A 10341-nucleotide genomic window follows, 5' to 3' on the forward strand; every position below is an offset into this window, starting at 1 on the left:
GATCCAAGACGATGCGAACCGAGAGTGGGAAATTGAGTGCATCTTGGCGCAGCGCACAAACATCGAGCGAGGGGAACCGGAGTACAAGGTGCGATGGCGAGACGCATCCGAGGAGGAGGATGAGTGACTAGCGCAGGAGGCAGTCGCTGGCCCACTCCTGGACGCCTTTACCGCCGCAATTAACCCCTCCGACGGCAGCGACGTCGGTGGGGACGGGGGCAGAGATGAGGCAAGTGACGGCGAGGGCGACAGCGACGATGGCGACGGCGACGAGGGGAGAGAGGAATGGCGAGAGCGCAGCCTCTGATGAACGAAGGATAGCGCGGTCTATCTTCCGCTCCATCCACGACAGGTCCCTATCACGACCGACGTCGGACACGGCGTACTCAGTGTTGACTGATGCGCTACCGCCTACCGGTTGGGCCGCGAAGATGTAAGAGAAGCCACGTCGACAGGGGCTGTGCGACCTGTGCGGCCTACACTGGGCGGCGTGAGAGCAATTGAAACGACACGCCACCTCGCCCTCGAATGTCCATACACCACACTGACCCTCGAGGCGGCACTCCGCGCAGTCCTGGAAAGCACGACCCTGGATGAAGCCGTGCTAGAGGAGGTACGGGGCATGGGGAGGGAGCAGCTAGTCCACGAATACCGCCGCCTCTGCATTACCGGTTTCCGTCTGACCACGGGCAGAGGACAGATGGCTGAGGGGCGCATTGGGGCGACGCCGACTCGCGTTATTATGCTTGAGGCACTTGCAGGCATCGTACGACGGCGCCACCGGAACGCCCTCCTCGCGCCGGACGACACGCTAAACGTGCGAGTTGACACGATTTACGTAGTTCGTGCGCAAGTACAAGTTACGTTCATATAGATTGGTGTTATCTGATGCGTTTTTTTTGCGCCGGTTTTTGTCGTGTTTGTGAGTCTGTCTGTGTGTCGCTCGTCACGAGTAGGGTCGCCCGCTCTGCCTCTCGCTCGCTCGGCTCGGCGTCACCCCCGCGACTCCCGAGATGCGAGAATCGGTCTGACTCCGTGTGTTCAAAAGGTAGCTGGTAGTAATATCGAATATCGTCAAAGAGCGAATCATACTAGTGCAACGAGCAACGAGCTTCACGACCACGGCGCGAGCGGCAGCTCGATCGGTTCGTGCAAATTATCCACGGCCGCCTGCAACTCCACCATGAGGTGGCGCTGCGACCGCTCGAGCCGCAGCACGGAGAACACCGAATAGGGAGGAAAGAGGAACTCCGCCTCGCGCGAGCTCGCCGTCGAGAGCGCGCCGACATAGTTGACGTGCTTGCAGCGACGCACCGGGTCGAAGCGCACCCGCCACAGCACCGGCTGCATGTCGGCGGGCGCGCGCGCCATAAACTGCCGCGCGACCGCCTCATCGAAGGAGGTTGCGACAAACATGCAGGTGCGAAAGCGCCTGCCGACGGTGAAGAAGGGCTCGTGCTCCGCCGGCAGCGCACCCCCTCGAAATGTGGCGTCTGCCTCCGAACTCCAGCTGGCGCTCACCCACTGGCCGAGCAGCGGCGGCAGCGCGCCTGGGCCACTGGGCCACTCGCTGGCGCCCGATTTGCGATTGCCGCAGCACAGCACGTCGTTGATTGCGCGGCAGAGTATCACTGCAGGCCGCAGCGTGGCGGGCGCGCGGGTGCCGTCCTCGCGAATGGCCTGGTTTAGCAGAGAACAGAACTCGCGCCCGCCCCAGAGCTGCTGCGAGGTCCACACGCGCACTGCGAACCTGCTCAGGGCTGCCTCGTCGAGTATCTCAGCCACGCCACCGGCGGCGAGAGCCTCGTTTAGAAGCCGGCCGAAGAACGCGTCCCCCTCAGGCGCGGGAACCCGCATCGTCGGGTGGGAGGCGCAGGCTCGCACGAAGCTGTGGAGCGCGCGCTGCAGCTCATAGGCATAGGTCACGCGTGGCATCTCTTCGTACAGGGTCTTGTATCGCGAGGCGGCGAAACTGCGACCGCCGTCGGAAGGTGTGGCAGCGGCGGCGGCGGCTGTGGCGGCGGCGGCTGTGGCGACGGCGGCTGTGGCGACGGCGGAGCCGGTTTGCTGTGCCGACAGAGTCGCGCTCGGAACATTGGAGGTGCCGCCGCAGCGATGACCGAGAGCCATTTTGTCGAGGTGATCCGTTGCCTCATCGACCAACCATGATGAGGTGCCCGCGATAGCCGCGCCGCCATCCAGCACAGCACCGCCCACCTGCTCGCCGATATCGAGCACAGCACCGCCCACTTGCTCGCCGACATCGAGCACAGCACCGCCCACCTGCTCGCCGACAGCAGCCATTGTCTCGGTAACGGCTGCGCCACCGTCCAGCACAGCACCTCCCACCTGCTCGACGCTCGAAGCGAGTGTGTTGCTGATCGCCTTCACGCTATCCCACATGGCGCACCAAAACCCTCGCCTCCGCTGCTTCTCGCCGCGTCCTTTGGATTGGCTCGTGGAAGAGATATCGTGCTGAGAAAACGTTTGCTTTTTTTCTGAGCTTAGCCTTCGTGTTATGAAACAACGCAAGGCGGACAGGGCATATCGCTCTCGGGCTCACAGACATCCCCCTTTTTCTTCAAAATATCGGCCGAAACAGGCCGAAATCGACCAAAGGACGCGGCTCCGACATGCTGAAATCACGCGAGCCCGCATTCGCGTCGTCGCCGAGCGCGCAAAAGAAGGGAGAGAGAGCGGCTCGAGACTGGGTCCAGCTTTTCTCCTGTGCCCCTCTTGTTATCGACGCAATCATTCTCTGCTATGGAGCCTCGTTCACGCTCACGCTGACGGTCTTCCAGGCCTTTTCGTCTGCCGGTCTGGGAGAGGTGAAGCGGGGACTCTCTGTGCTGCGGCAGCGACGCGCGCTCTTCGACCCAGCCTCGTACCAGCCCGTGATGTCGGGCTTGTACTCGGGTGGCTTTGCAGCAGTAACGGTGCTGCGGAATGAGGCGGCTGCCGCAGTCGCCGTTGGCGTCGACATGGGAAGGCGGGTAGGTGGCATTCTCGAGGGGCTGTTGCCACGAGCGGAGAACGGCGGTGCATATCAAGAGGAATTGGAGCCGATGGCAGACGGCCGATCGGAGGTGTCGGAGATGTTGTCTTCGCCGACCGGAGGCGGAGCGGCCTCTGCGCCTTCCACGTGCATGAGAGGCTACCGTCGGCGATGGGCAGCCGCGCTCCTTCTCGGTGTCTCTGTGTCGACGTTTCTCGCCCTCGCGCTCCTCTACGTCCGCCCGGTGCGAGTCGCATCGCTATGCGTGCTCGCGGCGCAGTCGCTCGTCGCGCACAGCGTGCCACTTCTCAGCGCGAGCCTTCGCGCGCATGTGGAGAGCGGCACGGCGGGGCGAGGCGTCCTCGTCGGTGCCACTGCCGCCGTCGGCTTGATGGTGCAGGCGGCCCTCTACCTAGCCGATCCGAACGCGTGGTACCTACCCAACGGAAGCGCAATCCCAACCCCACTCCGGCGACTGCTCTCCGCCCCTCTCGCCCTCGAGAACGGCCTTGAGGAGGTCCGCCTCGCGTGCAAGTGCGACCTCGCGCGGCTGCAAGGCCTCGCGAGCGTTGCCGGCTTTGTCCCATTTGCGAATTATACGCTCGCGCCCGCGTACTAGTTGTCGCTTGTCCTCGGTATGGGTGCGGGTTCGGGGGGAGCCTCTGGGCCGGCGCGGGGGCCCCAGAGGGTGTCCATGCGGGGGGGAGATGGGGTCCCATGGCCCGCCGCAGGCGCCGATTTTTTCGGGATTTGTGGGCATTCTTTACTTGTTTTCATGGGAGTTCGGCCATGCTATCACGCCTTGCGACATCCTTTCGGCGCTGCTGCCCGTGCCATGATGTGCTCAACTGTGACCGCCTGCATAGCTCGCGGCCTTAGTATCAAGCATTCAGTGACGACCTGATCGTACGGCCAGTAGGAAGGTGTCCTTCCATCGTGTGCACGCTTCTGCGTTCTGGCGCAATGCGCGTCGCCTCGGATTGGCTGCTGGCACTCTCGAGGCTATGCCTACACAGCCTCGCGCGCATGGGCAGTCAAGAGGGACCACGCACCTTCTCGGGACAGCGCCGGTGCCTCTCTCTTGGACCGGCAAACGTGTGGTGTCGTGTCACCAATGTGGGACCAGTGCGGCATCGCGCCATCGACAGTTCTGAACTGCGCCTCACCACTGACCGGGAAGGCCGCCAAGTGGGCCAGCACAGGTCGCACAGTGTGGCAGCAGTCAGCAGTGCATGTCTGATAACTGGAGCACCAGCGTCAGGGTCGCAGGGTCGGATCGTGTCAAGCCTCTCGCCCGGCCGGCCGCGTGCAGACGTCGGCCTGTCTGCTGTCTGGAGTGATCTGTCGGCGGTCAGTGCGACCAATCAGGTCGGAGGTTTCTGATGGTTGGAGGGTCTATCTGTATGTACTCCTCGAGATCTCTCCAAATCTTCCCTCTGATTAACCTAGCTTAATCGGGAAGTTGGTGCTCTGAGCGACTCTGAGCGCCGGGGCCCCGTTTCCGCACTGCGGCGCGGCGCACGGTGCCTCCGGGGGCCCCCGCGCCCCCCCAGAGTCTTCTGAGCGTTCCCCCTCGCGGCGGTCGATGCCGTCTGCTCCGACTTGTCAAACATAATCTACTGACTCAAACATACTTTACGGTAGTCTAGACTGGACGCGGAACCATCCACATCATCACTGGCTCACGGCAGTAAGGGCACTCTTGCATCAGCTCAGAGCATGGCCCGCAAGCACACAAGTGCCCGCACGGAACCGCAGCATGCGACTTGGCTCTCGCGAAACACACGATACACGTGGTCTCTCCCCCCATCGTGGACTCGGGGGCTGGCCGCCCCGTGTCGAGGCCGGCGTCGGCTAGTGAGACGGCAGCAAGCGGCTCGGTGACTGGCAGATGCTGCTCCGCCGCCTCTCCCGCCTCTGGCCCGATCAAGCGCTCGATGGCGCTGACCCGCTCCTCGAGGCTGCCCTCGGTCGCCGCGCCGAGGCTCGCCTCCAGCCGCTCGACACGCAGCGGCAAATCCCCGCCTCCGCCGGTCGACTCGCTGCTCACCGCCTCCTCGCACCGCGACACCCGACGCGCCAGTGCCTCCTCCGCATCCGCCTCTGACTGGCGCAGCGCCTCTGCCAGCTCCGCATCCTCTCGCAGCGCCGCCCGCTCTGCCGCACCCGCTAGCTCTGCCGCCTCTCGCTCCGCCCGCCTCGCCGACTCCTGCTCAGCAGCCAGCTGCGCCGCCCTCTCCTCCTGCGCGCGAAGCTCTGCCGCAGCCTTCGCCCTCCGCTCCTCCTCGAGCGTGCAGGCAGACGGCGCCTTCTTGGCCTTATTGTTCTTCGCCTTGGCCTCCTTCTTGGCCGCCGTTGCCTCCGCCGCCTTTGCGCGCCGCCTCGCCTTCTCCTCCTCCGCCCTCCTGTCCGCAGCCTCCTTGTCGCGCCGCGCCGCCTCTGCCCGAGCGGCTTTGCGCGCCGCCGCGGCCGCCCGCTGCTCCTCTCGCTGCGCCTCCTCAGCCGCTCGCCTCTCCGCCTCCCTCGCCCGCAGCGTCTCCTCTGCTGCCGCGCGCTCAGCGGCCAGCTTCGCCTCCGCCTCCGCCGCAATGGCTCGCCTCTGCTCCTCCAGCGCCGCCGCGTCCGCCGCTCGCCGCGCCTCGTCCACCACTCGCTCTGCTTCGCGCTGTCGTGCCGCCCGCTCCCGCTCTCGCGCCGCCGCCGCCGCCTCCCGCTCGCGCTGCTCGCGCCGCCCCTTGGCCTCCAGCGCCTTCTCGGCCGCCTTCTCCGCCGCTTGCGCCTCCCTCAGCGCCGCTGCGTGCTCTGTGAGAGCGCGCACGCACCCGGCGTGGTCCGCTTCGGGAGCACTGGCGGCGTCGGCAGTAGCTAACACCTTGGCCGCCTCCTCCTTGGCGATCTGCAGCGCGGACCTGCCGTCTGCAGCGCGAGCCTTTGTATCCGCGCCAGCCCGAAGCAGGCGGAGCACGACGGTGGGGCAGCCGCTGTAGGCGGCGCGCATCAGCGCGGTGTCGCCGTCGTTGTCCTGCAGGTTGATCTCAGCGCCGCGCCGTATCAGCAGCTCGACCACCCGCTCGTGACCGTTGATGGCGGCGTGTATCAGCGGATTGCGGCCGTCGCGGTCCCGCAGGTTGATCTCCGCGCCGTGCTGCAGCAGCAGCTCGACCATCCGCTCGTGGCCGTCGTGGGCGGCGCCCATCAGCGAGGTGACGCCCCCGCCACTCTGCAAGTTGATCTCAGCGCCGTGCCGAATCAGCAGCTCGACCACCCGCTCGTGGCCTTCCCGGGCGGCGAGCATTAGCGCGGTTTGGCCGGCGCTGCCCTGCAGCTTGACATCAGCGCCGCGCCGAATCAGCAGCTCGACCACCTGCTCGTGGCCTCCGACAGCGGCAGCCATCAGCGCGGTGACGCCGTCGCTGTTCTGCAGGTTGATCTCAGCGCCGTGCTGCAGCAGCAGCTCGATCACCCGCTCGTGGCCGTACTCGGCGGCGCCCAACAGCGCGGTGCCGCCTTTGCTGTCCTGGAAGTTGATCTCCGCGCCGTGCCGCAGCAGCAGCTCGATCACCCGCTCGTGGCCTCTGTCGGCGGCGAACATCAGCGCGGTGTAGCCTTTGCTGCTCTGCAGGTTGAGCTCAGCGCCGCGTCGTATCAGCCAATCGACCACCTGCTCGTGGCCGTTCTCGGCGGCATTCATCAGCGCGGTGTCGCCGTCGCTGCTCTGCAGGTTGATATCCGCGCCGTGCTGTATCAGCAGCTCGACCACCCGCTCGTGGCCGTAGTTGGCGGCGCCCATCAGCAGCGTGTTGCCGCTCAGCTTGCCTCTCTCGTACGTCGCGTTGGCCCGCCCGCCGCCCTCGAGCCACGCCAGCACCGCCTCTTCCTCGCCTCGCTCAGCCGCTAGCACGGCCGCGTCGGAGCAGCTCAGGGACCCTGCGCCCTCCATCGCTGGGTTCGGCTCTTTGGGTACCCGGTAGGATGGACTCCCTCGCACGACACTGGGCACGGGACTAACCCGCACTGGCACTAACACAGGTACACCGGTAGGATCGGTAACGTAACGTGAGCAGCTCACCGACCTTCGCTTGGGTTCCGGCTCTTTGGGGGGTTGGGTAGGCTCTGCGGAGAACCACACAGACACACCACACAGAACACTGCGCTGCTCCTCGACTACCGATAAAAGAGGGAGTTCTTTTGTTTAAATTCTTCTGAATACAAACAAGGCTGTGAACCAAAACCGAGCCCCCGGCCCCCGCACTTGGGTGGCGCACTTGGAGCACTTGGAGTGCAGTCATCAGCCTCACATCCAGGGCCGGGGAGCTCAGAAGCGCACCCAGCGGGCCGGATGATCGGGATCGGGTTGCGGGCAAGAAAGCCCTAGCCCCGGGGGTGCGCGTTCGCAGGGCAAGGGCCGTAAAGTAAACACAGGTCTCCGAGGGTTGGCTCCGTGTACCGGGTTTCCCCTTAACTTCAGAACGCCCCCTCTACTCGGAGCTAGTAGACACGACACTGTACACCACGCACGTACACCGGTCCTCACTCAGCATCCCGTATCAGGCGGTCTCGGGAACCGTACCCATACTACTCAAAAGTACAATATACTACCACAAAGCACCACTAGCGATTTCGCGCGGAGGGCGTAGTGAAGCGCTGGGGCGCTCACTGTGTGTTATTCGGGTGGGGATCCATCAGTGGTAACCGGCTTTAGTCACAGATCCAAGCTCAGACGCCACACCAACACCACAAACACGCTCACTTCGCCGCTGCTGTAGATGGGCCTCCGGGGGCCCATACTACGTCGAAGTACGGACCCGATCTCGGCACTCACGGGCTGCCACGCGCCCGCGCGCGGCGCGGGCCGCACCGCCCATGCCCCCGGGTCACCGACCCCGCCTCTCGGCCCTCTCGGCCCTCAGGAGCGTGCGGGAGACCGGCGAGGGGCGCGCGCCGCGCGCCGCCTGCAGAGCCGCCAGAGGCATTGCCGCCTCCGCTGGCGGGGTTCCCGCGCGTCCGCCCGCGCCCGCGCCCGCCCACGCCACGCCCGCGGGCTCCGGATGCGCCACCATCCTTCTCCTTCTTCTCGATGGCAGTCCACGTGTGCTTGTCGACGGGTCGGCGGCGTGGTCGAGGGGAAGGTCGCCGGCGGCCGCAACTCCGCCGCCGTCGCTCCGCCGGCTCTGATCGAGTATCGGGCGTTGAGGGCGGCGGCGCAAAGCGGGTCTGACGCATCCATCGCCACGAGCCTCGCGTCGGCGGTCGTGGCACACCTGGCGGCGGCTCTCGGGGCCGTCTCTACGGCGCTCGACGCCGTGTGAGGTCGCCCGCGGCCGCAACTCCGCCGCCGTCGCTCCGCCGGCTCTGACCGAGTATCGGCCGGGGGCGTTGAGGGCGGCGGCGCAAGCGGGTCTGGCGCATCCATCGCCACGAGCCTCGCGACCGCGGTCGTGGCACACCTGGCGGCGGCTCTCGGGGCCGTCTCTACGGCGTTCGACGCTGTGTGAGGTCGCCGGCGGCCGCAACTCCGCCGCCGTCGCTCCGCCGGCTCAACCGAGTATCGGGCGTTGAGGGCGGCGGCGCAAAGTGGGTCTGGTGCGCCACACGGCCACCACCCTTGCCGCCGCCCTTGCCGCCGCCCTTGCCACCCTTTGCCGCCTTGCCTCCGCCGCGGGCGGCGGTGGGAGCGGCCTGCTGGGCTAGCATGTTGTCCTTGCTGGGGACGGGCACGTGGAACGCACGTTACATGTTTGTACGGCCTCCAGAATTCAAACAAAAAATAGCCAAGGCGCTCTCGCAACCCCTCCGACCCCCTGGGACCCGTGGGCGTCGAAGAGGCGCTCTCGGGGGGCCGTTCTGAGTTCATACTACCTCGAAGTACAATATACTGCGTCAATCAAAGCACCGGCCCTGAGTCCGCAGGGTTCCACCGCCCGCCCTCCCGGGGCTCCGGTTCTCCCTGATTCGCTCTTTTATTCGCCAGCCGAGCGTCGTGTGACGGCCGCTGTGGCGCGCCCACTCTTCACAACGAACCTGCCTGAACCTGCCTGAACCTGCCTGAACCTGAACCTGCCTGGTTAGGATTCCTACGTGAACCAAAACCAAGCCACATACACACACATGCCTCCGACCGCGCGCCTCCGCCCTGATGGTGGCGCCGACGCGACCGAGTACCCCAGCGCTGCCGCCGCGCTGACCGCCGCCGCCACCTTGGGCGGCGGGACCGTCCTACTCGGCGCTGGGACATACCGCGAGGGCACGTTGCACGTGCCGGCCGGCGTCTCGCTCCTCGGTGAGGGTGCCGGGTCGACGGTGGTCGAGGGCTCGGACGGGAGCGCAATTGTCTGCGCTGGAAGCGCCGTGCGCGTCGCAAACCTCGAGGCTCGCCAGCCCATCGACACGCCCAAGGCTCCGGCCTACGCACTGGAGGTCCGAGGCGCTGCCGCCGGAGACGGCGTCTCGATCGATGGCTGCCGGCTGGTGGCAGTCTCGGCGGCGCGGCTCTCCGCCGCGGTGCTGGTGCACGGATCGTCCGCCTCCCTCTCCGCCTGCACCCTCGAGGCCCCCTCCTCGCACGGCGCCGTGCTCGCGGCGAGAGGCGCTCTGCGCGTGTCTGGCGGAGAGCTGGCCCGGTGCGGCGGCTGCGGGTTCCTCGTGCTCTCGAGCTGCGCGCTGACCGCCGAGGGCGTGGCCGTGCGCGGCTGCCGCGAGAGCGCCCTCCTCCTCTCCGGCAAGGCCGCCTCGGCCACGCTGCGAGCGTGCGAGCTCTCGGGAGAAAGAGCCGGCGGCGGCGGAGGTGAGGGCGGCGGCGGCGGCGGCGGCGGAGGTGAGGGCGGCGGCGGCGGCGGCGGAGGTGAGGGCGGCGGCGGCGGCGGCGGGGCGGGACACGCGTCCGTGTCGGTGCGCGCGGGGGCGCGCGCGACTCTGGAGAAGTGCACCATCGACAGCCCGGCCGGCAGCGGCGTCCAGGTTGGGGAAGGCGAGAGGAGCCGAGAGGACTCGAGAGTCCGCGAGATCACTCCTGCGTGGCGTCCAGGTTGGGGAAGGCGGCGCAGCGACCGTCCGCAAGACGGTTGTGAGGGGGGCGCGCCGCGCCGCCATCGCCGCCCGCGGCGCCAGCTCGCTGTTGGTGGAGGAGAGCGCGGTGGAGGGCGGCAGGCCTTCTCACCATAGAGCCACCTTTCACATGGAGTCACCTAATCATAGAGCATCTACTCATGTAGTCATTACCTAACATAGAGTCACCTATCTCACCTAATCATAGAGTCACCTAATTAGAGCATCTAATAGAGTCATCTAATCACAGAGAGTCACCTACTCCTGTAGAGCTCTAGAGCATCTAATCATAGAGTCGCCCA

General features: G+C 66.4%; 4 protein-coding genes across 4 annotated transcripts; 2 read left to right on the top strand and 2 right to left on the bottom strand.

Moving 5' to 3' along the window:
- Positions 1-1054: 1054 nt before the first annotated feature.
- Positions 1055-2440, bottom strand: EMIHUDRAFT_356360 (hypothetical protein). The gene has a single exon (XM_005768061.1). It carries the CDS (start codon positions 2401-2403, stop codon positions 1114-1116), a length of 1290 nt encoding a protein of 429 aa, XP_005768118.1. The 5' UTR covers positions 2404-2440; the 3' UTR covers positions 1055-1113.
- Positions 2441-2621: 181 nt separating this feature from the next.
- On the top strand, positions 2622-4172 carry EMIHUDRAFT_436731 (hypothetical protein). The gene has a single exon (XM_005768062.1). The coding sequence runs from the start codon at positions 2634-2636 to the stop codon at positions 3612-3614; it is 981 nt and encodes a 326-aa protein (XP_005768119.1). The 5' UTR covers positions 2622-2633; the 3' UTR covers positions 3615-4172.
- Positions 4173-4640: 468 nt separating this feature from the next.
- Positions 4641-7284, bottom strand: EMIHUDRAFT_103204 (hypothetical protein; the record flags this gene model as incomplete). Its single annotated transcript, XM_005768063.1, has 2 exons — positions 4641-5633; positions 7261-7284. 2 exons carry the CDS (start codon positions 7282-7284, stop codon positions 4641-4643), a joined length of 1017 nt encoding a protein of 338 aa, XP_005768120.1.
- A 1819-nt stretch (positions 7285-9103) lies between these two features.
- On the top strand, positions 9104-10156 carry EMIHUDRAFT_211273 (hypothetical protein; the record flags this gene model as incomplete). Its single annotated transcript, XM_005768064.1, has 3 exons — positions 9104-9741; positions 10030-10055; positions 10134-10156. The coding sequence occupies 3 exons, from the start codon at positions 9104-9106 to the stop codon at positions 10154-10156; spliced, it is 687 nt and encodes a 228-aa protein (XP_005768121.1).
- Between the last annotated feature and the right edge of the window lie 185 nt (positions 10157-10341).

Source organism: Emiliania huxleyi (assembly GCF_000372725.1).
Source record: "Emiliania huxleyi CCMP1516 unplaced genomic scaffold EMIHUscaffold_47, whole genome shotgun sequence".
Lineage (NCBI taxonomy): Eukaryota > Haptophyta > Isochrysidales > Noelaerhabdaceae > Emiliania > Emiliania huxleyi.

Bases quoted from the DNA above. Each gene is read 5' to 3' on its own strand.
- EMIHUDRAFT_356360 (XM_005768061.1), bottom strand. From the start codon at position 2,403: ATGTGGGATAGCGTGAAGGCGATCAGCAACACACTCGCTTCGAGCGTC.
- EMIHUDRAFT_436731 (XM_005768062.1), top strand. From the start codon at position 2,634: ATGCTGAAATCACGCGAGCCCGCATTCGCGTCGTCGCCGAGCGCGCAA.